The sequence below is a fragment of the Anomaloglossus baeobatrachus genome, chromosome 5 (assembly GCF_048569485.1).
Source record: "Anomaloglossus baeobatrachus isolate aAnoBae1 chromosome 5, aAnoBae1.hap1, whole genome shotgun sequence".
Lineage (NCBI taxonomy): Eukaryota > Metazoa > Chordata > Amphibia > Anura > Aromobatidae > Anomaloglossus > Anomaloglossus baeobatrachus.
Window position 1 is genome coordinate 514,203,995 of NC_134357.1, and position 26,412 is coordinate 514,230,406.

The 26,412-nt window shown below is 44.2% G+C and overlaps 1 protein-coding gene across 1 annotated transcript in view; it reads left to right on the forward strand.

Annotated features, from left to right (window-relative positions):
* LOC142312863 (uncharacterized) overlaps positions 1 to 26,205 on the forward strand; it is a 402,852-nt gene extending 376,647 nt beyond the window's left edge. Inside the window, exon 13 of the mRNA XM_075351849.1 lies at positions 25,183 to 26,205. Within this exon, the coding sequence (XP_075207964.1) occupies positions 25,183 to 26,205 (1,023 nt within the window). The remainder of the gene's footprint in view (positions 1 to 25,182) is intronic.
* The last annotated feature ends 207 nt before the right edge of the window (positions 26,206 to 26,412 follow it).

Sequence of the window (26,412 nt, forward strand, 5' to 3'; positions counted from 1 at the left end):
ATTATCTGTATGTAAAGAATGTAAAGTCCCTGTATGTGTTTCCTCCAGTTCTATCCAGTGAGAGGGCAACACCAGAGAGATGTCCCCGTCCTCTTCTTCCACAGGACTGTAAACAGGAAAATCCAGATGTTCCTCAGGATGATCAGGTAGATGGAGAGAAGGTGTCATGGAATCTCCCATATCATGTGTAATGTCTGTTAAGGTCTTGTAATCAGTCTTGTTCTATAATTGTGTAATGAGAGCGGAGGTGATGGCAGGTTTAGAGTTGATCATAGATGAGACTTCTCCATTTGTCTGACTTTTTTTCAATATTTGTTTCAGGGCGAAGATCTGACCCATCTTAATACTCCAGAGACATATGTGAGGGGTGATGAGCGGTGTAAAGAGGAGATTCCTACAGATAACCGCACAGGTGAGTAGTAACCAATAAATTCAGAGAAGTCACAGATTCTTCGGTCACCGGCTGTGGCTGCTTTATCGGCAGTGTGGTTCAGCCATATCACCATACTGTAGCTACACGCAGGTCCACCTAAAATTGCCCACATTGGTTTGGGCAAATGTGGTAATTTCTTGTGGTGCATGAACAGTCTCTTTACTGGTGATGGATAACAAGATGGATAACTATTTCAAGGTAGTGATAGCAGGTCGGTGTATTCCACACTTACAGTTGACCCACACCAGACAGGCAGACCTCTGAGGGGAAATTTTTCATATTAGATCAGGTCACTGTCTTTCTGGTGACTCTCACTCAGTTCTCCTTATTTTGGGCTGAGTTGTGCTCCACCTCTAAGGTAACTTTTCCTTCTAGTGATGAGTTACAAATCTAACTCAAAATGGAGGACGTCACCTCCATCTTTTTCCTCTCAGCTGTCGTCTCCCAACCGACTCTAACCGCAGTTAGCTCTTCCCACATGCATGTGACTCATACCACTGCAGTCATTGACTGACTGTGTGACGCCCTGACCTATCAGGTCGTCACAGGGTATTGTGCAATCTGCCCTTCTGTGCAATATCCACCTCCTCCTTGGTTAAGGGTTCCTAACCATTGGTGTTGCCAAGAACAAGCTAATCAAAATCCTAGGAACACTCTGCACCACACCCACCAGACACACCAGTGGACGGCCTGAGTGGAATAGGGTCGCCCACTAGGGGGGTTGGTTAAGGGGAGGTCAAAAGTGTCAAGAGTCAGTCGGTTGTTGAGCCTCAGAAGGAGAGGTCACAAGTGAGTTGAGCAGTGACTCTCAAGAGGAGAGGTCACGGGGCGGTGTAGTATTGGAGGAGAAAGAGAGAGGAGGTCAGGAGCTGGGCTCCTTGAAACTACTAGGTGGCAGACGTTGGTCTGGGCCTGGTAGGAGCTGGAGCCTGGTCACAGGGGGATCGTGACAAGGGGCACGGACTGTCGAGGAGGACAGCCGGCAGCCTTGTGCCATCACCGGGCAGGGGCTTGGGCACGACAGGGTACCATTATTCAATATCCATCAACATGCTCTGTTATGTAAGCTTGATTCAAGCACCTGTGGCCACAACAATGCTGGTGCTCAGCACATAAAGCGCAAGTCTTTAATCCAAATCTCCAGGAAAGAAAGAGAAAAAAAAAGTGTGGCACTCACCAATTGGTAGTATTCACAGCTAGAGATGAGCGAACCTTTAGATAAAGGTTCGCCACTCTCAGTTTCAGTACGAGCCTGAGCTTGGTTGTTCGAGCTCAGCAAACCAGAGCCCTTCCCCAAAAGTCAGAAATGTTTGTTTGCCGCCCCCGAATGCTAGCTGTGTTTCTAAAAATGCTTTTTTTAATAGCATTTTTTGGTTTTGGATAGGATTGCAATGCTGTTTGATGTGAGGAGGTGTAAAATCAGTGGAGGAGGCAGCAAATTTGGAGCAGGAGAAGCCCGGTGTGCGTGGCACCATTTTTTCCTAAACTTTGGCTACAGGAATATCCACAAATAATCACAACACAGCAAATTTTCATAAGGCAGAGACAGAAGGCCTTCTGTGATTGGCTTGCTAAGTCACATGTCAGTGTGCATATAAATAACGGCCATTTTGCGTGGGCTCTGTTTTCTGATTGTTGTTTATCAGGGAAGGTGCTGCTGGTAGACAGTGAGATTAGAGGTTTAATACTAGGCAGTTTAGATAGGCCAGCGATATTTTCGAATAGGGACGTGCACTGTAGGGAGAGGTGTTGTGCCACAAATCGGCACATTATATCATAAGGGCGCTTTACACGCTACAATATCTTACGCTGTGTCGGCGGGGTCACGACGTAAGTGACGCATATCCGGCATCGTAAGTTACATTGTAGCATGTAACAGCTACGTGCGATTGCGATTGAACAGTAAAACGTTCATCACATGCACGTCATTCAATTCCTAAAAATTGAACGTCAGGTTGTTCATCATTAGAGTTGAGCGCGGTTCGCGGTTCTCCAGTTCGCGGCTCGAGTGATTTTGGGGGCTGTTCTAGATCGAACTAGAACTCGAGCTTTTTGCTAAAGCTCGATAGTTCTAGATACGTTCGAGAACGGTTCTAGCAGCAAAAAGCAGGGCTTTTTACAGCTACAGTGTGCAGGAGCCATCGCTGGCAGCCTGCCAGAAGCTGGTAACCAAGATAAACATCGGGTATCCAAGCAAAGTGCTTTGGTTAGTAACCCGATGTTTATCCTAGTTACATGCAGGAAGCCCACACTTCCCCGCTCAGCTCGCTCCGCCCCCTCCTGCACGCGGCATGTGTACACACACACACACACACACACACACACACACACACACACACACACACACACACACACACACACACACACACGTCCCCAGCCATGCAGTCAACGACACTGACGTCCTCCTGTCACTCTTCACACATGGTCCCGCTCGGCTTACCTGCGGTGATGAGGTCCCGACCTCAGCGCTGTCACTGTCCTCCATGGCCGCCGCTTGTCACATCACCTTCTCTCGCTTCCGACCCGAGACTGACTAGCGGTGACGTCACGGGCCTCTCGCGATACTTGGCTGTGAAGGCGGCGGTCATTGAACTCAGTGACAGGTGCTGTCAGTAGTGCAGGAGATCAGCGCAGGTAATGTGCCTCGCTGACAGCAGCACTTGTCATCCCCCTGCAGTGACCTGGGCTGACCCATTGATGTTAGCTCAGGTCACTGCACTGCTCTCCCAGCCAATGGGGAACATCCTGCTCTTCATTGACTGGGACAGTGTGGATCGTCATGGCAACCCCTTGGATTACACCAGACCTGGATTTGTTTTTCTTTCTAATAAATTGGTTAAAAGGGAATGTATTGGGGAGTGTTTTTTCAAATAAAAATGTGTTTGTCGTCTATTTTTTTTTATTACTGACTGGGTTGGTGATGTCGGGTATCTAATAGACGCCTGACCTCACCAACCCCAGGGCTTGATGCCAGGTGACATTACACATCTGGTATTAACCCCATATATTACCCCGTTTGCCACCGCACCAGGGCACGGGATGAGCTGGGGCGAAGCACCAGGATTGGCGCATCTAATGGATGCGCCACTTCTGGGGCGGCTGCGGCCTGCTATTATTAGGCTGGGGAGAGTCCAATAACCATGGACCTCCCTAGTCTGAGAATATCAGACCCCAGCTGTCTGCTTTACCTTGGCTGGTGATCCAATTTTGGGGGGACCCCTACGTGTTTTTTTTTAATTATTTATTTAATTTAAAATAACAGCGTGGGGTGCCCTCAGTTTTCGATTACCAGCCAAGGTGAGGCTGCCAGCTGTGGTCTGCAGGCTGCAGCCGTCTGCTTTACCCTAGCTGGCTACAAAACTAGGGGGAACCCTACGTCATTTTTTTTTTTTTCATTTTTTTGGCTAAATACAAAGCTAAGCACCCCTTAGTGCCACATGAAAGGCACCAAAGGGTGCAAAATTGCAAAATGCAGGAGAGTGGGACATTGTGTCTTTCTGCCATTATAATGACAGAAAAGACTGATATGAAGTGTACAAGCACAGGAAAATCACCAGAGCGCTCTACGCTGTGAAAAGCAGTAGAAAATGGCACTGGAGTGAACATGTGACCGCCTCATGTAGGTTGAAGCTAAGGATCCTGGGTAAATTTATGTATTTTCTCTCCTTCAGTTTTTTTGCAGTACACAAAAAAAACAGAAGGCACACGGATGACAAACAGATGACATACGGACCGTCTACGGAACGGAAACGGATGCCACACGGATGCACCAGTGAAAAAAAACGGACTGTTTTTTGCAGACCACAAAAATGGATCGGTCGTGTGAATGTAGCCTTATTCTGATCTGCCGTTTATAAAAAGCAGGCAGAAATAAGTGAATAACACCCCCCAGCGTCAGAAAATCTCCGGGGTTTCAGGGCTAGCTGAGACCCTGGAGATCATGATTCAGGACGATTTTTCCAGTCCCCGCTCACGTGATCACAGGTATACACCGTATACCGATGATCACGTTACAGTAAATGACAGCGCCGGTAAAAAAATATTTATCTCCCATCTGGCATGAACAAACATGATAAATCTCCTCCCCGGTCCCCCCCGGTCCCCTGGTGTTGCCAAAGTGCCCCCCCTGATGCCCTCCCAGAAATCCAAGATGGCCGCGCGCACAGCAGCGCGCCGGCCGCATTCACCCTACTCCTGTGATTTCTGTCGCATGTGCCATGACAGATGCGACAGAAAACTCCTCCCCAGGCCCTGCCAGGTCACCCCCTATAACCCCACCGGTGTCCCACGGTACCTGTGCAGTGTTGATCCCCCCACGGCCCTCTCCTTCACAATAGACGCTGCCGCATGCACAGAGCGGCTGTCAGCTCAGCTTCCTGTGTTCAGACACAGTGAGTGGTGGTTATGCATCTGTAAGCTAAATGGGCGGCACGGTGGCTCAGTGGTTAGAACTGCAGTCTTGCAGCGCTGAGGTCCTGGGTTCAATTCTCACCAAGGGCACCATCTGCAAGGAGTTTGTATGTTCTCCCCGTGTTTGCGTGGGTTTCCTCCGGGTACTCCGGTTTCCTCCCACACTCCAAAGACATACAGCGCTATGGAATTAATAACGCTATATAAATGAATAAATTATTATTATTACGGCAATGCCCTGCTCATGAGGTAAGGAACATAATTGATCAGGAGAGCTATATACTACATTTCCAAATGGAGGGATTTGCTTTTATAGTTTCCCTGCTGAACGACTACCAAACATGAGTCCGTTATACGCCACAAGAAAACACATCTAAATAGTGAGCTCTGTTGTTTAGTATTCATTCAGCTGGATAACTGGACTTAAAGGGGTATTCCATCTCCAAGAGCCTATCCCCAATATATAGTAGGTGGAATAGCAATAATATCAGCAAATACCAATATTTGGAAATGTAGAATAGTTCTCCTGATTAGGCATGCCCTTACATCATGAGCAGGGCATTGCAGCTTTGGTAGCAACCATTATGACATAGACTCTGCTGCTGTGGACCCGGGGAGAGTGAGTGCAGATTCATTGCACCCACACTACTCACATGAAGGGTCTGCACTCCTAGAAAATGGGGGATATGTTCCCTGAGTGTCTCCCCCCCCCCCATATTCTAGACGGTCCAGAGTCGTCGTGGGACCCCTTTATTTTTTTTCTTACAATAAATTGGTGAAAGAGGGAATGTTTTGGGGACTGTTTTTTCAAATAAATTTCTTTTGTCGATTTTTGTTTTTTTGTTAGTACTGACCGTTTATGATGTTGGGTATCTAATAGACGCCATGACATCACAAACTGCTGGGCTTGATCTCAGGTGACTTTACAGCTAGTATCAACCCGATTTATTAGCCCATTTGCCACTGCACCAGGGCACGGGATGAGCTGGGGTGAAGCACCAGGATTGGCGCATCTAGTGGATGCGCCACGTCTGGGGTGCCTGCGGCCTGCTATTTTTAGGCTGTGAAGGCCCAATAACTATGGACCTTCCCACCCTGAGAATACCAGACCACAGCTGTCCACTTTACCTTGGCTGGTGATCCAATTTGGGGGGGACCCTATTTTTTTGTGTAATTATTAATATTTATAAAATAATTATAAAAAAAGAGCCTGGGGGGACCTCCACATTGGATCCCCAACCACGGTAAAGCTGCCAGCTGTGGTTTTCAGGCTACAGCCGTCTGCTTTACCCTAGCTGGCTATCAAAAATGGGGGGACCCAACGTCATTTTTTTTTTTAACTATTTTTTAAATAGAAAAAATTAATGGGCTTCCCTGTATTTTGATTGCCAACCAAGGTAACGGCAGGCAGATGGGGGTGGCAACCCATAGCTGTCTGCTTTATCTGCGCTGAGAATCAAAAATACCGCGGAGCGCTACGTCATTTTTTTTAAAGATTTATTTTTACAGCACTGTGATGTCCAGCAACCAAAATACAGGGAAGCCCATTTTGTTTTTAGTTATTTAAATAAATAATTTAAAAAAATATATATGGGCTCACGCTGCATTTTTTTTGTATTGCTAGCTAAGGGTAATCCAAGCAGCTACTGGCTGCTAACCCCCACTGCTTGGTGTTACCTTCACTGGCAATGGAAAATCCAGGGAAGCATTTATTTTTTTTGCCAAAAAACTACAAAAAAAGGACGTGAGCTTCGCCATATTTTTGTATGCTAGCCAGGTATAGCAGGCAGGTGCTAGAAGAGTTGGATACAGCGCCAGAAGATGGCGCTTCTATGAAAGTGCCATTTTCTGAGGCGGCTGAAGACTGCAATTCGCAGCAGTGGAGCCCAGAAAGCTCAGGCCAACCTGTGCTGCGGATTCCAATCCCCAGCTGCCTAGTTGTACCTGGCTGGACACAAAAATGGGGCGAAGCCTACGTCATTTGTTTTCTAATTATTTCATGAAATTCATGAAATAATAAAAAAAGGGCTTCCCTTTATTTTTGGTTCCCAGCCGGGTACAAATAGGCAACTGGGGGTTGGGGGCAGCCGTACCTGCCTGCTGTACCTGGCTAGCATACAAAAATATGGCAAAGCCCACATAATTTTTTCAGGGGGTAAAAAACTTCTGCATACAGTCCTGGATGTAGTATGTTGAGCCTTGTAGTTCTGCAGCTGCTGTCTGTCTGTATGGAGAAGAGCCGACAGCAGCTGCAGAACTACAAGGCTCAGCATACTCCATCCAGGACTGTATGCAGAAGTTTTTTGCCCACCAAAAAAATAACGTGGGCTTCGCCATATTTTTGTATGCTAGCCAGGTACAGCAGGCAGCCACGGGCTGCCTCCAACCCCCAGTTGCCTATTTGTACCCGGCTGGGAACCAAAAATATAGGGAAGCCCGTTTTTTTTTAATTATTTCACTTATTTCATGAAATAATTAAAAAACAAATGACGTGGGCTTCGCCCCATTTTTGTGTCCAGCCAGGTACAACTAGGCAGCTGGGGATTGGAATCCGCAGCACAGGTTAGCCCGAGGTTTCTGGGCGCCTCTGCTGCAAATTGCAGTCCGCAGCCGCCCCAGAATATGGCGCTCTCATAGAAGCGCCATCATCTGGCGCTGTATCCAACTCTTCCAACAGCCCTGGAGCCGGGTGGCTTGTTGGGTAATCATGAGTTAATACTGGCTTTGTTTTACTAGCTAGTATTAAGCCAGAGATTCTTAATGTGAGGCACGTTTGACCCGGCCATTAAGAATCTCCAATAAAGGGTTAAAAAAAAACACCACACAGAGAAAAAATACTTTAATAGAAATAAATACACAGACACATTAGAGACTCCATCTTTATTACCCCCTGTCAGCCCTCCACGATCCATGGTCTTCTGTCTTTCTCATTCAACAAATGCAGCTCTGCTCCATCACTGCTGAATGGGGGAAGACGCTGCTTCCCGTGCAGCCTTCACTCAGTGAAGGCTGCACGGGAAGCAGCATGCAGCCTTCACTCCGTGAGAAATCAGTGCTGCTGGTGGTGAAAGACGCGTTATCATAGCAACAGGGCTCCGATCATGTGATTCCCGGAGCCGCGGTTAGCGGTGACGTCACCGCTAACTGCGTTGCTATGGCAACGGTGATCTCCGTTAATGACAAATGTGCACCGTGTACCGGAGAGATGCACTCGCAGGTCCTACACGACGCGTCATAGTCATGTGACCAGTCTGTAGCCAATGAGATAATAGCCACGTGACTGGTCACATGGCTATTTTGACGTCACGATAGGTCCTGCATCACTGCTGGCAGTGCTGGTCACCGGGAGGATTCAGCGATCATCGGATGGAATAGCGGCAGGAGACAGAGTGCAGGAGGGATCGCGGGGACCGGTAAGTGTTATGGCAATGTTTATTAACTGTATGTGTACATTTATAATGCGTTTTTATGTGTTTGTGATTGCCTCCCATTATATCCTATTGGTTCGAGTTCGGTTCGTCGAACGTTCGGCGAACCGAACTCGAACGAGACCTCCGTTCGGCGAACCGAACTCGAGCCGAACCACGGCCAGTTCGCTCATCTCTATTCATCATACCCAGGGTAGTACACATCACAGTGTGTGACACCCCGGGAATGATGAACAGAAGCTTACCTGCTTCTCGCGGTTCCCACCATCTATGCGATAGGAAGGAGGTGGGCGGGATGTTTATGTCCCGCTCATCTCCGCTTCTATTGGCCGGCTGCCGCGTGACGTCGATGTGACGCAGAACGTCCCTCCTACTCCAGGAAGTGGATGTGTCGCGGGCGGAGGAGGTGACGCTGCGCTCTCCCACTGCTCGGGTCCGGCTGCTGCTGCTGCTCCTCGGTGGTGGCTCGAGCGGTGGGCCGGATCCCGGGGACTCGAGCGGCATTCCTCGCCCGTGAGTGAAAAGGGGGATTTGATTGTGGGGATTGTATATTGTCCGTGACGCCACCCACGGTTGTGGTGAGATTGGTGACACCACCGCTGCTTTGGACGGGGATCCCGGGAGCGATGACCGGGAGCAGCCTGGATGTTAGTTCTCCCCTCCGTGGGTAGGGGGTTGGTTGTCCCGGGCCCGGTGATGGGGTAGGCAGGATGGATTGCAGGCGGGTTGCGGGGCCTGGTGAGGTGCAGGGTCGAGGGGGCAGCGTTGGGCCGCACGGCACGGTGGTACTCACTCAGCCAATGATGAAGACACAGTTCTCGGTAAAACACGCGGTTGGATGGACGGGTCTCACTGATGGCTGTGGTGTTTCTCCTCCCGGCAGGTTGATGGTGACTGCCTTTCCCTGCACCTGTGTAATGTTTGGTTCCAATGGGTTCCCACCGGTAACCCGCTCCCCTGCTTGGATATGGGCTGTAGGAGCCCCTTTTGCCCGCAGTCTCTGGCCCTGGGAACTGTAGCCTTGGCGGTGGCTGTGTTTCCTTCTTACGGTTGGACTGTTGCCTTCTGTCAGGACTTGGCTGCTGGAAAACCCAGGAGGTTCCCTACGCTAACGGATTTGACAAATTCACGGCGACTCCTAGCCTTATCAGGGTCCGTAAGCCCCTGCCGGATGGTGCTGGCTTCTCTTTGCGTACCGGTCCGGTACCGCCGGGTCACCGCCCGTCCACGGTCCTTACGGCTAACTCCAATAGGCCTCTTCTGCAGACGGTCACCACCGTCTGCCAACCTTGCTGCTCCGTCCGGGCCACACACCCGGACCGACTTCAGAGTGCTCTACTACCACCTTACTTCCTCTCATTTTCTCCTCCACAACTAATCTCTTCTCTCCTCCAAACTAATCTGCTCTCTTTTAGTGCCTCCAAGACTGTGAACTCCTCGGTGGGCGGAGACCAACAGCCTGGCTCCACCCCCTGGTGTGGACATCAGCCCCTGGAGGAAGACAACAAGGGTTTTTGTTTGGCTTTGGTTTGCCTAACCGGGGTGTGGGGTGTGTTGGTGTTGTTCTGTGACGACCTGGCTTGTCCAGGGCACCACAGATGTTCGCCGCCCACATCGAGGTTGTATGGACGGGTCAGTACATGTGATTGTAAATAATCGTGTGTGCGACACGTTCAACAAATTGAACGTGCCGCACATACGATGGGGGCAGTTACGATCGCATACGATATCGTATGCTGAATCGTAACATGTAAAGCAGGCTATAGAAATAGGAATTGCAGTTACTTGTAGTGTGTGGAAAAACAGTTGCCAGTGAAGCATCCAAATAGGTCTTACTGCCTGCTTTAAATTACACAGCCAACACATTAATAGGTATAGTTAGTGCAGTCTGTGTACACTGCATGTGTCCAATTTTAATAGCCTTCAGAAAAAAAATTAAAAAAACCACCGCTCTGGGTATAACCACATAATATTGGCCTGACAAAGCTTTTAGTGCAGTATCTAAAAAGTGTTTGGTGTCACTTTTATGGGTCTGGTGTAAATTACAAATTGAAATAAATTTATGGGTATTGCTAGTGGTGAATGGTAAGAAATTGCTATTTAACAAGGTAAAACTGTGTTCTAACTGTTAGTAACTAAATAATTTATCTTGTGTCAGGTGTCTGACAGCTGTGGGCATAGGGTTGTGAAACATCTGTTTAAAAGGGAAAGGGTACATTAACCATGAGTGGAAAGCCAGGATAAGGTTGCCGTACTAAGGGGAATAGGTGGCGTTTTTTACGTGTATGTGTGGGAAGCTGTGTTAGTAAAGGTATAGTAAGCAAACGCCTGCTCCATCCTATCCCAAGAGAAATGAGAACAACATCCGTTAGTGGATAGCCTACTATACGTGACTTGTTTGGCAGCTGCACATCGCTTCAGCTCCAAAATGAGGCAGATAAACAGCAGGTGCTGGAGTGGATGGCAAGAGCTCCATCAAGTGGACTCTCCGTCTCTTCCTCCACTGCAACATCCCACACACTTCATTCCCCAGAGGTGACACCTCAATTACACTTGTTCGCACCCATGTCACAAATGTGAAACCGGCAAACTGACTGTGGGGAACCACTCATGGGTTAGTCTGCAGAGCTATACATAGATTCTATCCCATGGGAATTACAGGTACACTCAAAAGATTCCCAGAGTTTTGAGTAGGAAAGCATCTGTACCGGTGCCCAAAAGCTTTTTTTGGGCATGGCAGTTCTATAATTCCAACCATGGGAACATCGCGTCCTCAATGCAGAAACTTTAGCAGCAGCAGTTCAAGTGCCAGAACCAATTTATATGCTTGTTGGAACACAGTTTACAACATCGCATGCACCAGCAGAACAGGGTAGAAGTCTGACGCAGTCAACGACTAGAGGATGGTTATCTAGAGCTCAATATCAATGCAATAAGGGAGGATTGGACCCTTCTGCATTTTGGTGTTCAAAAATGGAAGAGTGGCCTGAGCTGGCCAGTCATGCCTTGGAAGTTTTGGCCTACCCAGCAGCCAGTGTTCTCTCAGAACATTCAGCGGTTCTGGCAGTGCATTGACTGATAAACGCAGTCGGCTGTCCCCTAACAGCGTTGACTGCCTAATATTCATAAACATGAACAAGTCGTGGATGTTCAGTAACTCTGCCACCCCAGTCCCAGACTGTGCAGATTAGGCCATGGTCTAGTGCCAGGCTTCTATGAGCAAGAGGCCTATGCCTGTCTATCATTTAGCTTGCTCTGTTCACCAAACAAACGCTGTTTCAGGCCTTGTGACGGTCCCATGCAGCCATGTTGCTTTGTTGGCCTATCTGTTTGTGTGCCAATTGTAGACACTTCTCCTGTTGCCTTACCTTTTTAATTTTTGAAAATGTGGAGTCTCCAAGTTTGGTTTGTAGTGCCAGTCTTCTGAGGGCAAGAAGCCTACACTTGGCATTTAGGCATGTCTTGATTTTAATATTGAAATGCTGCCACAGCCTATGGATTACATGGACTGTAATTCCCTGTTGTTTTAATGCCCTATGGGGAGGAGGCAGTTGATGGTATTAAACTGCTGTTTTGGAAGGCACAGACTAAAAAATGGGTCTCTAAATGTTGTGTAGAATTACTATCAGTATTAGCTCCAGTGAACCACTAAAGCATGTCTTGATTTGTTGAAAAAAAAAATTGCCCACAGCCTATGTGTTTTGTGGACTGCAACGTCCTAGTGTTTTAAAGCACTGTGGGGAGGGGGCAATTCCCTATGGGGCTGGGGCAATTGATGTTAGGGTACTGCTGTTGTGTGTTTTTTTTTTTTTTTTGAAGGCTGAGATTACAAAATGTGTCTCCAAATGTTGTGTAGAGGTTACTGCCAGTGTGCTGGCCTCCCAGTGGCCCACTAATGCATGTGTTTGATATAAAAATAAAAATTAAAATTTAAAAATTCTGGCCCACAACCTATGTTTTTTGTGGACCATAACTCCCTGTTTGTTTAAGGCCCTATAGGGAGGGGCAATTGATGCTACTATACTGCTCTGCTGTCTGACTGAAAGGTTTTTGAATCTGGAGGCTCCAGCTGGGTGGGTCTTGTCTGTACTGGTATGAGTATGGGAGCACCAGCCCTACACCTGTCTCTCATCCACCTCAATATTTCTTTGCTTAGCTGCAAAGTTTGTGATAAACTACTCAGTAGAGGTAAAAAAAAATCAAGAAAATTGCCTACTAAATGCATGAACCGACACTTGCACAATCATGCAATACTGTAGTAGTCTTAACATGTTCAAATGCAGACTACCATGCCTACCCTCCAAATCAAATGCATCTGATGCTTAATTGTACTGTGATACACACCTCATCAGCCGAGTACTTTGGTGTCTCACTGAAAGTTGTCATTTAATGAGATTTTGTCAAGAATTTAGGACTACCAAAAATCTGTGATTTTTATGTTGCGGGCGGGGGGCCGCCGCCACTCCTCTCAGGGGGCCTGCTTGGACCCGGATTACTGCTATGGCTCGAGTGGTGACCAGACCCGGGCTCTCACGGCCGCCCGTCCTCACAACCATCGGAAAGGGGATATTTACAAGGGAGGTTGTCTGTGACGCCACCCGTGAGTTGCGGTGAAAGATGTTGGCACCGCCGCTGCCTGTTGATGGGGCGCCCGGGGCTGATGGAGTGGGGCAGCAAGGTGGGATCCCCTCCACGGGTAGGGGAGGTGTAGTCCCGGGGCCCGAGGATGGAACACGAGAGTGATGGCTGCTGGAGGTAGCGCGCCGGACCGGGGGATAGTGGTGTACTCTCAGTTCAATAATTTCACAGGAGTCCAGTAGTAAACCAAGTTGCCAGTGGCTGGCTGCCCTTGAAGGGTGCATTTGGGTCCTGCACCCGGATTGAGTGAACAGATATCCCCTCCTCCTGCACTTAGTGCTTCCTTCTCTTTTGGATGACTTCGCATGGAACGGAGAAGTCCACTCCCAGTTCTATTTGTGTTGAGAGCTGTGGCCCGCGAAAGCTGACTCTTGGGATTTCAGTGGGTTCTTGGCGGACACCCTATCCCCAGCGTTGGGCTTCCGTTTCGCTCTATCTGGGCAGTAAATTGGGACAATGTCTGGAACCTTGTCCCCGGCTGGTTAATTAGAGAGGGGCTTACAAGCTTCCTCGCCATAGGGTCCAGGCACCCCTACTGTGCACGGCCTCTGGACCGGATTCCCGCTGTCGGTACCGGCGGGCTACAACCCTGTCCTGGTCCACTTTAGGTCTCCCACGACCGGATCTCCGTCGCCTGTGGCTCTGTTCACTGTCTGCCACCTAGCCAAGTAGTCCAAGGGCCACTACCCCGGACCACACTGCTGTCAACTGTCAGTTCAGCTCACTAACTCCAACCTCAGCTCTCAACTGACTTGTTCCCGCCTCTGACACCTCAGGACGCCTAGGTGGGCGTTCTCATCCATCTGATCCTGTCCACTGGTGTGTCCCTGTTATCATAAGGTTGTGGCTAGGGTTTACTGGCTGTGTTATACCTAAGTGCAGGTTTCTGATGGTAGCAAGGAGATTGTACAAATTTGTGACTAGCTTGTTTTGCCAGGGCATCACATTTACACAACATTCTCCATTACTGGACAATAGTATAATGCATGTCTTCACTGTTTTACAAAAAATGTCCCTCAGCCTGTGTCTGCATGGACCGTTATTCCTTGGTATTTTATAGCCCTATGGGGAGTGGGCAATTCCTTATGAGGTGAAGGCAATTGATATTAATGTACTGCTCTTTTGGAAGGCAGAGACTAAAACGTGTCTCCAAATGTTATGGAGAGGTTACTGTCTGTTCTTTATGCATAGCCTTATCCTACATTTCCAAATCTATTGTTCAAGTTAAATTGTCATCTGGTATATCTAGCTGCTCCTCTCTCGGCACTTTGGTGAGCGAGTTTGATAAATGGCTGAGTCCACCCAACCTGGAGCTAGGGAAGGCCAAGTGCGATTAGACTGAAAACCTAGTGGCAGCACAACGGCTGGGTGACATAACATATGCACTGCATGGATCAACCTGATGGTACAGCAATTTCTAGGGCAGGATTGTGTCCTGCATGTGCTACTGAAGAAAGCAGGGTTGTGGTCAGCTCACTTTTTTGAAATAGAAAAAAATAGCCCGCAGCCTATGTCTTTCGTGGACCGTAACTCCCTGGTGTTTTAAAGCCCTTAGGTGATGGGGCAATTTTTTATGGGGAAATTGATATTAATGTACTGCTGTTTAAGCAGGCAGAGACTAAAAGAAGTGTCTCCAAATGTTGTGGAGAGGGTACTGCCAGTGTTGTTGGAAACAGAGGCCTACGCTGGCCACTGGCCCACTATCGCATGTCTTGATATAAAAAAAAAAAATAAAAAAATTTGACCCACAGCCTGTGTTGCATGGACCATAACTCCCGGGTGTTTTAAAGCCCTATAGGGAGGGGTGAAATTAATGGTATTGTACCACTGTATCCCTGGAAGGATTTTTAATGTGAAGACTATTACATAGGTCTCCAAGTTGTATCTAGTCTGTACTGGCAGGGGTATGGGAGCACCAGCCTTACACTTGTCTCTCATCCACCTCTATATTTCTTCTGTCAATAGCCTAGGAAGCTAATCGCAATGCCAAAACAAATTTTTTGCTGTTTTGGTAAGCTTTTTAACCCCCCCCCCCCCAAAGGTGTTTTCTGTGTCTTACGTTTGGCCTCCCATTGAATTCAATGTGGTTCAGAAAGGTTTGCGAACACACCCCTTGTTCGGCGAACCAAAACACGGGGTGGTTTGCTCATCTCTATTCACAACTTTATTCTTCAATCCATCATAGCGTACAGGTAAAGCAGGGGTGAAGGTAGGGCCACCTGAGGACGACAGCCATTTTGCGCAACAGAGTCCGCGGTTCAACAGGTCCTTTCTAATAATCAGTGGTTTTTACCATACAAAGAAGACCTTAGAAACAAGAATTGCATTTTTTTTTTTTTTTATTCACATTTCATCCCACCTGGAATTCTTTTTATGGTAGAATAAATGGTAGCATTCAAAACTGCAATTCATCCACTAAAAAATACCAAAATTCCTAATATGGCTTGTCAAAGGAAACACAAAAAACTATAGTTCCTGGAGAAAAGAGGACAAAACAGAAGTGTGATATTGTAAAATTGACGTCATGAAGGAGTTTCAGATATGTTTGGATTGCCAAAAGCTGCCAAGCTGCTAAATCATTACAGAAGAAGACTATCGCGGTTGAGTGAGATTATTTTATTATGCTACTCGCCAAAAGTTATGGATATTTGTCTTTCAGGTACAGTTCACAGAAATTATAAGAAATTCACGCTACAGTGATATTTTATCATGAAAGTAGGACATTAATGCAGGAGCATGCAATGGTGATTTCTTCATCTCAAATAATTTAATGAAAAAAGCCAACAATACTGGCAATACCCCCCCCTCCAAAAAAAAAAAAAAAAAGTCGGTGTCTCAATAACTTGCCATGCAGCCTTGAGCATCAATTACAGCTGACAATGATGTCTCCTGCTGTTCACAAGTGAAGTTATTGTCTGCTGATGCATGGCGTCCCACTGAAGGATGGCCCCCTGGTCGCTGAGTTTCTGGGGTACAGAGTTATGGCCTCTACACGGTGACTCAGCTGATCCTATTGGTTTTCTATGGGGTTCAGGTCTGGAGAAAGGGCAGGCAGCTCCATTTGAGGGCCCCCAGTCTCCAACAGCCGATCCCTAATGATGTGACCTTGATGAGCTGGAGCATTGTTGTCCATTATGATATTAGAGCTGTGTTGTTCACGAAGAGGAACAATAACTAGATTAATGATGCTATTCCAGTAGTAGGGGCTTATCACTGTACCATTCACAATCTAGACCCTCATGATTAAGCTGATGCGAAACGCACATCAGGGCGACTTTTAATCCCTCCAAGTCTGTTGCCCTAGCACTTAATTTGCGGCTGGACAATAGGTTTTGATTACTTTTTTTTTTCTCCTACTGCTCTTATTACTCACAGCAAGTTGGGCTGCAGTGTGTACATCGCCCTGGCCAAAAACTGATGCTCTAGCAGGATACAGCTAAACCCCCACTAAGTGGAGACATCACAGGTGCAGGAGAAGCACATCACACACACACCTTCATGGAATGGAGGGGAGGTGACTGCTAGATGATAAAAATGCACACAAGTGGCTTGCATAGAGCGCTGTTCACATGCAGATGACACAGTCACAAACCCGCAGCCTATTAGGTAACGCCCTTCTATTAGATCAGGCGGGCTGCCAAGCCGTACTCCACTGTATATCATGCACGGACAGACACTCTACAATGCAAGGCCCAACAGAAAGGGGCCTGGCTGTATCCTGTACAAACAAAAAAATATGAGGTTTTTGTTGGTATTTATGGCCATAAAACGTAAGCCTACACCCTCGTCAAGGGACCTCATGTCTGTAGGTCCCTACACTAAATATAAAAAAAGCAACAATAAGAGGATAATGTCCTCCAAAAATCAAGTATTACTCACAGCAAGTTGGGCTGCAGTGTGTACATCGCCCTGGCCAAAAACTGATGCTCTAGCAGGATACAGCTAAACCCCCACTAAGTGGAGACATCACAGGTGCAGGAGAAGCACATCACACACACACCTTCATGGAATGGAGGGGAGGTGACTGCTAGATGATAAAAATGCACACAAGTGGCTTGCATAGAGCGCTGTTCACATGCAGATGACACAGTCACAAACCCGCAGCCTATTAGGTAACGCCCTTCTATTAGATCAGGCGGGCTGCCAAGCCGTACTCCACTGTATATCATGCACGGACAGACACTCTACAATGCAAGGCCCAACAGAAAGGGGCCTGGCTGTATCCTGTACAAACAAAAAAATATGAGGTTTTTGTTGGTTTTTATGGCCATAAAACGTAAGCCTACACCCTCGTCAAGGGACCTCATGTCTGTAGGTCCCTACACTAAATATAAAAAAAGCAACAATAAGAGGATAATGTCCTCCAAAAATCAAGTATTACTCACAGCAAGTTGGGCTGCAGTGTGTACATCGCCCTGGCCAAAAACTGATGCTCTAGCAGGATACAGCTAAACCCCCACTAAGTGGAGACATCACAGGTGCAGGAGAAGCACATCACACACACACCTTCATGGAATGGAGGGGAGGTGACTGCTAGATGATAAAAATGCACACAAGTGGCTTGCATAGAGCGCTGTTCACATGCAGATGACACAGTCACAAACCCGCAGCCTATTAGGTAACGCCCTTCTATTAGATCAGGCGGGCTGCCAAGCCGTACTCCACTGTATATCATGCACGGACAGACACTCTACAATGCAAGGCCCAACAGAAAGGGGCCTGGCTGTATCCTGTACAAACAAAAAAATATGAGGTTTTTGTTGGTATTTATGGCCATAAAACTTAAGCCTACACCCTCGTCAAGGGACCTCATGTCTGTAGGTCCCTACACTAAATATAAAAAAAGCAACAATAAGAGGATATTCTATTGGGCCTTGCATTGTAGAGTGTCTGTCCGTGCATGATATACAGTGGAGTACGGCTTGGCAGCCCGCCTGATCTAATAGAAGGGCGTTACCTAATAGGCTGCGGGTTTGTGACTGTGTCATCTGCATGTGAACAGCGCTCTATGCAAGCCACTTGTGTGCATTTTTATCATCTAGCAGTCACCTCCCCTCCATTCCATGAAGGTGTGTGTGTGATCTGCTTCTCCTGCACCTGTGATGTCTCCACTTAGTGGGGGTTTAGCTGTATCCTGCTAGAGCATCAGTTTTTGGCCAGGGCGATGTACACACTGCAGCCCAACTTGCTGTGAGTAATACTTGATTTTTGGAGGACATTATCCTCTTATTGTTGCTTTTTTTTATCTCCTACTGCTCTGCGCAATGTTTTCTACAGTATTTGCTGTATGCATTCATTTTGTGCCTCTATGTTTTATATATTCATCTACTATTCAGTTTCCACATTTATGGGGCATATGTAATATTCTTTATACTTGCCATTTATTCTCTTGAATTCCTTTGCACAAAATGGATCATGTGCAATATAATTTAATATTAATATTCTTATTTCTTCCATCTATTCAAAATTCCACTCACCTTGCACCTTCCTCTGGGCTATGAGCACTTTGACACATTCAAAAATGTCTTGTTAGATAATTTGTAAATTTATTGTTTTCTCATCTTTGTGAACCTTCAGAGACTAATATTGTATACTGCATTTGTTCTCCAGTTTGTTTTTTTTCTTTATTACCTTGTTTTTCCAAAAATAAGCCCTCCCAGAAAAAACAAGGCCTAGCTAGGTTGTCACTAACATCAAAGAGACATAACCTAAAACTGGAGGCACTGGAATTGGTATCATGTGGCTCCCAACTCTTCCTGCTTCTTCCTCCCACCATGGCAGGGTAAAATCTGCTCAACCGCTCCCCAGTCCCGCCTCCTGAGTGTTGTTACTTGGTTCCCATCTTTTGGCGGCTACTGCGCTATGATTTTTGCTCGGTTGCCGCTCCCGAGTCCAGCCTCCCAAATGCTGCCTTTTGGGTCTTTCCTCCCGACCGCTACTGTGCTATTGTGTGGGCTTGATTGCCACTGCAGGGTCCAACCTCCTGCCTCACGGGGCTCGCCTTTTGGATCCCGCCTCCCGGCCAGCCCTGCTCGCTCCTGCTGAAACAGCCATATGTGACGTCACAACCACCATTCCCAAGTCTCGCTCCAGACACCCACCTTCTGCCCCCACCCAGCTGCATAGAGAAGAGTGCCACTGCCACACAATGTTTTGAGTGTGCCAGTAAGTGTTACCATAAGGGACACTAACACTGCACCAGCATTTAGTTAGGGTTAAGGTTACTAACCCTAAAGCTGGCCATACACCTTCAAGGTCAATTGAAGCATAAATGTGTGATTGTTGTTCATGGAAAAAATAAGCCCTCCCCCAAAAATAAGCCCTAGCCCTTTTCTTTGGAAACGAAAATATAAGACCCTATCTTAGTTTTGGAAAAACACGGTTTATGAAGGATAACATTTATTTATCTGCATTTGTAGTGTAAGACATTTTTGGCTATTTCCTTTATATGTTTTTATACATTCCTCTTTAATATATTTGTATTTTTTTGCGTCTTTCTGCTTCGCAAATATTTGGGCAAGTTTTCTGTTGAGGGATTAATTTAATTGTGTTATCCCCTTTTTATAACTTGAATTCTTTTTATATTTTGCTCATTAAAGATCTATTTTTATCTGGCTGAAACACTCGTGATATATGCCATTTTATGAATTGGCCCTATTTATGGCAAGTGATTTATCGGTTTCTCTATTCACAGTGTAGTGCAGTTTTGCATTGACTAGGCACACCTGCCCACACTAACACCACCAATGGCTCATCTGGTGAAAACAGTGGCTGATGTATAGCACTCTCCTTGACATCTCTAACATAGTTTAGCGGCCATCATTTCTGTTCAGCATGAATCGACTTACAGCAGTGAGGCCCACTGGTCCCTCGTCCAGCGCAGATGCTCTCAGGCCTATGCAAGAGTAGTAAGATACCAATGCAAGTCATTTAGTACCCTGACATAAATGGTTTTGAAACATCTGACGTGTCTCTCACCTCCCTTAAATTATTATTTATTATTATAGCGCCATCTATTCCATGGCACTTTACATGTGAAAGGGGTATACATAATAGGGACAAGTACAATAATCATAAACAATACAAGGCACAGACTGGTACAGGAGGATAAATGTGCCTGGATTTTTTTGGCATTCATAATCTGGTTCCAAAGGGCATTGTTCACAATGAAGTGGTCATCAGTGTGGGATGTGGCAAAGGACATCCACTTCTATACATTTCTATGACTCTTCCAGTCTCTCTGTATCTCTGTACAAACTGCTGGTGACACTCTAAGCTCAGTGGTCACTTTTGAATGAGAACATTTGCCTGAAGACTCACAATAGCAAGGTACTGTTGATCAATCGTGTTGTTTTCGTCTCATGCTGTCAAAATGTGAACATCATGATGAGAAGGACTGTTTTACATCAATCCTAATTGAACTCCAACATTTATTGGGAAATTCATGGATCAAAAACCTGATGTGAATTTTCCCATTTTTGATGCATTTTTTTTTTTCAGTAGAAGCAAGGCAATATGCAACTGGATAGAACATGCTGCCGTTTTCTGTCAGAAGTTTGTGACAAACTGCAGATAAAAAAACTGCAATGTGCGCATAACAAATATGAATTCTCATAGACTTTGCTGGGAAATCAAAAGTCAGAACTTTCTGACAAAACGTGACAAAAACTCCAGCATAAGCAGTAGCCTTAGCTCCTTGTTAGAGAACAGCAAGTTATGCAAAAAATACTAACTCATTGAATATATGCATTGAAAAGATTAGAGAAGGTCACATTAAGGTCACCTGAAAAGGTCAGAATGCATTTTAGTATCATCCTGAAATTTCACTCAAAACCCAAAGATCCCTAACTTTTTGGGAGTAGTGTATGTTCTTGTCTGAAGTTGCCTCTTCCATTTTTTTTTTTTCCTTGTCTACAAAAGTTAGCATTAACCACTTCTTGTACCCAGCTTTGGTCCTAACCAGACTCTATTTTTCAAATGAGACAAACTCAAAAAAATAACTTTGAACTCTTTCTTCTGATCCCAGTGATTCTACCCTTGTTTTTGTTTTTTAAACCCAGAGGACTTTTATTGGTTAATTGTTTTGAGTTTTAATATAAAAAAAAAATAATCTAAACTTTGACACAAATTTGGAAGTTGGTCATTTTCAAACTCTCAATCTGTAGGACCTTAAGGAAATAATATAATATTTTCCTTATTTCTACTTTGTCCATATTGGTTCTCAAATCCCCTATTTCATCTTTTTTAGGAAGTTACAAGGATTAAATTGTTTTGGTGTTTTTTTTATGTTCAATGAGAATGTTTGTTTTGTTTTTTTTTTTATTTGGAAGGAAAAAAAATCACTTTTGAAGTGAATTTGAAGGGCCTATATTTTATAAAACTGCTCCTCTCCTCATAGTATCCAAAATCACATTCAGGAGTTTATTAAACCTTTTATAGATGCTTCACAGGAACAAACACCAAGTGGAATGCAAAAATGAAAAAATATTTCTTTTTTTCCAGCTAAAATCTGGATTTATTTTTCATAATTTAAAAAAAACAAACAAAACAAAAGGACTTCACATGTTTTTCTGTAATTTCGCCTGAATCCGACGACACACTAACCATGGTTGCACACTAATATTTAGGCACATAGTACGGCTTAGAATGAACGACCATTTGTCTATTGGAACGCAGATTTGCTGGAATATTCTACAGACCCCCTAACGTGCCAGAACGGGAGAAAACTACAACAATAGAAAACCCCATAAAGGGGAATTCATCTGTCGGTGGAGTGATTACTTTGACCCCATGGGTACTTTTGGAAATTTTCTCATATTAGATGTTGCGAGTGGAAATTACAAACATGATATTTTAATTCCCAGTATGTAGTGTCTAGCTTAAGCTTCTGGAGACTATCACAATGGAAATTTAGAGGGTTCTTCCCACTACAGCATTGGTAGGTAACATGGATGGTAACTGTAGTTTGGGCACACTGTACAGCTAAGGGTGCTTTCACACATTCGGCATTTCACCGGTTTGCTGGATCTGTCACACTATAGTACAGTGCAATACAGTACAATGGCATCACGGCAAGCTCCGGTCACATGACAGCATGTGACTGGAGCTTGCCGCAATGCCATTGTACTGTATTGCACTGTACTGGAGTGTGACGGATTCAACAAACCGGCAAAATGCCATTTGTGTGAAAGCACCTTAAGAAGGGGCGATTGCTGTACTAATTTAAGGAAGCCATGTTGCTTTTCAAGAGACATTGTGCTACCACTAAATGTGTCAACCCAATTTACCCTAATGGACCTAACATCATGATCTTCTGGTTGGTGGTTTCAGCCCCCACCAATTTTCTGTTTTTCATTTTGTTTGCTTTTTTTTTTTATTTTTATTTTATTTTGCTCCCCTTCTTTGGAACTGCAACTTCTTTTTTTTTTTCATTTTTCCATCCATATGAGGGCTTGTTTTTTGTGAGAGACGAGTTGTACTTTTAAATGAAACCATAAGTTTTACCATATAGTGTACTGGAAAACGTCAAAAAAATTCCAAGTACGGAAAAATTGCAGAAAAAGTGCGATTGTTTTTGGGATATTTTACTCAGTGTTCACTATATGGTAAAACAAATATGTCCGTGTGATGCCTCATATCAGTACAAGTTCGTAGACACCAAACATTTGTAGATTTACTTTTTATCTAAGGGGTTAAAAAAATTCAGGATTTGTCCACAAGTTATATTATAAATGGATAATCTTGCTCACTGTCAAGTAGAGGGGTGCTCAGAGAAAGAGACGATGCTGAAAAGCGTAACTCTGGCACACCCAAACGAGAAAGAAACAGATATGGTGGTCCAAAAATTATTTTTATTACTATTTTATTATTATTATTATTATTATTATTATTATTATTATTATTATTATGATTCACTCATTTGCAAAATATCGAGTTGTAACCTTCATTCATTTCATGAACATTTTCGCCATTAAATAGCCTTTATCAAAAAATTAGGTCTGCATAAACAAAATAACAGAATTAACAATCAGTATATATGTATTTTTTAAGATCCATATATAACCTCATTTTAATTACAATAACAGTCGCCACTGGATCATAATAATGGAACAAAAAAGTATAGGTGTATCATGAAAAAGGACTGTAAGCGCCCATGTACCTACGTTTACTGGGTCACAAGAGTGTGGGCACCCATAGAGGTCTGTATAATCGGTAAGGCTGTGAAACAAAAGAAAAAGCCATGTGACAGGCAGATTAGGAATGTAAAGGGGGGGGGGGACAAAAAAACACAAAAACCAAAGTAAAAACAGTTTTTACTTTGGTTTTTGTGTTTTGTTTTTTTTTGTGGTTTTTTTTTTTCCCCCCTTCTTTACATTCCTAATCTGCCTGTCACATGGTTTTTTCTTTTGTTTTACAGCCTTACCGGTTATACAGACCTCTATGGGTGCCCACACTCTGTGACCCAGTAAACTTAGGTACATGGGCACTTACAGTCCTTTTTCATGATACACCTATACTTTTTTGTTCTATTATATTATTATGATCAAGTGGCGACTGTTATTGTAATTAAAATGATGTTATATATGGATCTTAAAAAATACATATATACTGATTGTTAATTCTGTTATTTTGTTTATGCAGACCTAATTTTTTGATAAAGGCTATTTAATGCCGAAAACGTTCATGAAATGAATGAAGGTTACAACTCGATATTTTGCAAATGAGTGAAGAATTATAATAATAATAATAATAATAAAAATGAAAATAATTGTTGGACCACCATATCTGTTTCTTTCTCGTTTGGGTGTGCCAGAGTTATGCTTTTCAGCATTGTCCACAAAAGTGACACACTTTTTGCGCCATTTTCCGTGACCCATAGCGTTCTCATTTTTCGGGATCTATGGCTCAGGTTGGCTTATATTTTTGCGTCTTGAGCAGACATTTTTAATGGTTTAATTTTTGTGCAGATGCTACGTTTTGATCACCTGTTGTTTCATTTTGCGTAAATTTTGCCGCAACCAAAAAACTAATTTTGGCGTTTAGAGGTTTTTTTGCCACTATACCATTTACCAATATGATTAATTGATTTTATATTTTGATTAAGCGTTTCTGTACATGGTGATACCAAATATGTGTATTTTTTTTTAACCCTTTAATTTTCAATGGGATGAAAGGGGGTGATTTGCACTTTTTAGGTTTTGTGTAGGTTTTTTAAAATTTTATTTTACTATTCCCCTAGGGAACTATAAGGATCAGCAGTCTGATCGCTCATGCATATCTGCTGATCACAGCTCATAGCTGGGATCACAAGAAGTATAGGCTCTAGGCGGCTAGCTGTAAGAGGAAGTGAGTTATGACAGCTACAGGAGTCATCACATGACCCTTTGCTACCATGGCAACTATCGGCTCCCCGTGATCACGTCATGTGATTTTTGATGGTGGTGGGTGATTAAGCGTTTACCGCGAAGGGGATTTAAATCGTGCTGTCAGAGTTTGACTACGTGATTTAAGGGGTTAACAGGCATGGGTGGATTGCGGATCCGCCGAAGCCTGCGAGGCACATATGTCAGCTGTTCAAATCAGTTGACATGTGCAGGAATCTTTAATGGCTGCCCGCAGCAGCCGACCTTGATGGTTTAGGACATACATGTACGACCCGCAGTCAATAAAGTGGTAAGCTGTACTGTTGCATTGTGAACTGTTTTTATCTTACGGAACTGAGATTTCTACCAACATTTTATGCACATATGATGTAAAATAATATTTCCAGATACTTTTTATTCCACAATAATGTTGGTTTCATTCTTGGCAGATAACTCTACACGGAGATCAGAACGACAACAGCCATCTTCATTTTTTAACTCTGATGACTTTAATGTTACACAAAATACAATTGAAGTAAAAGCGGTTTCTCCAGATATTCCTGCATCCTTTCCCAGTGAAGATCTATCATCTGATTCTTTTAAACAAGTGATATCTTCTGATTCATCACAGACTATTAAAAAAAATAAAATGCTAAGTGCTCTTACAACAAAGACATTTTCAAGCACAGAATTCGGAAATAGTTTTTCCCTCATAAAGTCTCCAAAAAATCATACAGAGGAGGAAATATTTTCCTGTTCAGAATGTGGAAAATATTTTGAAAAAACAAATCTTGTTCAATGGAAGAGAATTCACACACTGGATGATCCATACTTCTGTCCAGAATGTAAGAAACCTTTGGCAAATCAATCTAATCCTATTACACATGAGAGAATTCACACAGGGAAGAAGCCATATTCATGTTCAGACTGTGGGAAATGTTTTAAGCAAAAATCACAGTTAGCAAGACATCAGAGAATTCACACTGGGTTGAAGCCATATTCATGTTCAGAATGTGGGAAATCTTTTGCACATAAATCAAATCTTGTTGAACACCACATAGTTCACACAGGGAAGAAGCCATATTCATGTTCAGATTGTGGTAAATGTTTTAACAAAAAATCAAATCTTGTTAGACACCAGAGAATTCACACAGGGAAGATACTATATTCATGTGCAGAATGTGGGAAATCTTTTGCACATAAATCAAATCTTGTTGAACATCACAGAGTTCACACAGGGGAAAGGCTATATTCATGTTCAGAATGTGGGAAGTATTTTAAGCACAAATCACATCTTACAAGACATCAAAAAATTCACACAAGGAAAAAGACATATTCTTGTTCAGAATGTGGGAAATATTTTAAGCGCAAATCACATCTTGTAAGACATCAGAGAAGTCACACTGGGGAAAAAACATATTCTTGTTCAGAATGTGGGAAATATTTTAAGCGCAAATCACATCTTGCAAGACATCGGAGAATTCATACAGGGGAGAAGCCATATTCATGTTCTGAATGTGGGAAATGTTTTAACAAGAAATCAAATCTTGTTAGACATAAGAGAAGTCACACAGGGGAGACGCCATATTTATGTTCTGAATGTGGTAAGTGTTTTAAAAATAAATCAGGTTTTGTTATACACTATAGAACTCACACAGGGGAGAAGCCATATTCATGTACAGATTGTGAGAAATGTTTTAACCAGAAAATAACTCTTGTTAAACATCAGAGAATTCACACAGGGGAGACGCCATATTTATGTTCTCAATGTGGGAGGGGTTTTACACACAAATCAAGTTTTGTTAGACACCAAAGAACTCACACACGGGAGATACCTTACTTATGTTCAGATTGTGGGAAATGTTTTAACCAAAAAACAAATCTTAGAAAACATCAGAGAATTCACAAAGGGGAGAATGTGGAAGTTGATTAGCATCTGGGAGATGATTAACAGACAATTTGACCCTTGTTAGACATGAGAAGACCTATAGGGAAAAAGCTGTGATCTCAATGTCTGAACAAACTTCTTTACCTTATCGATATTATAATAACCATATAAACATTTATTTATTGGCAGGAACATCTGATGTGATTCAATAGTTTAAATGACTTTCATGCTGAGTATGCCCCAATACAGCAT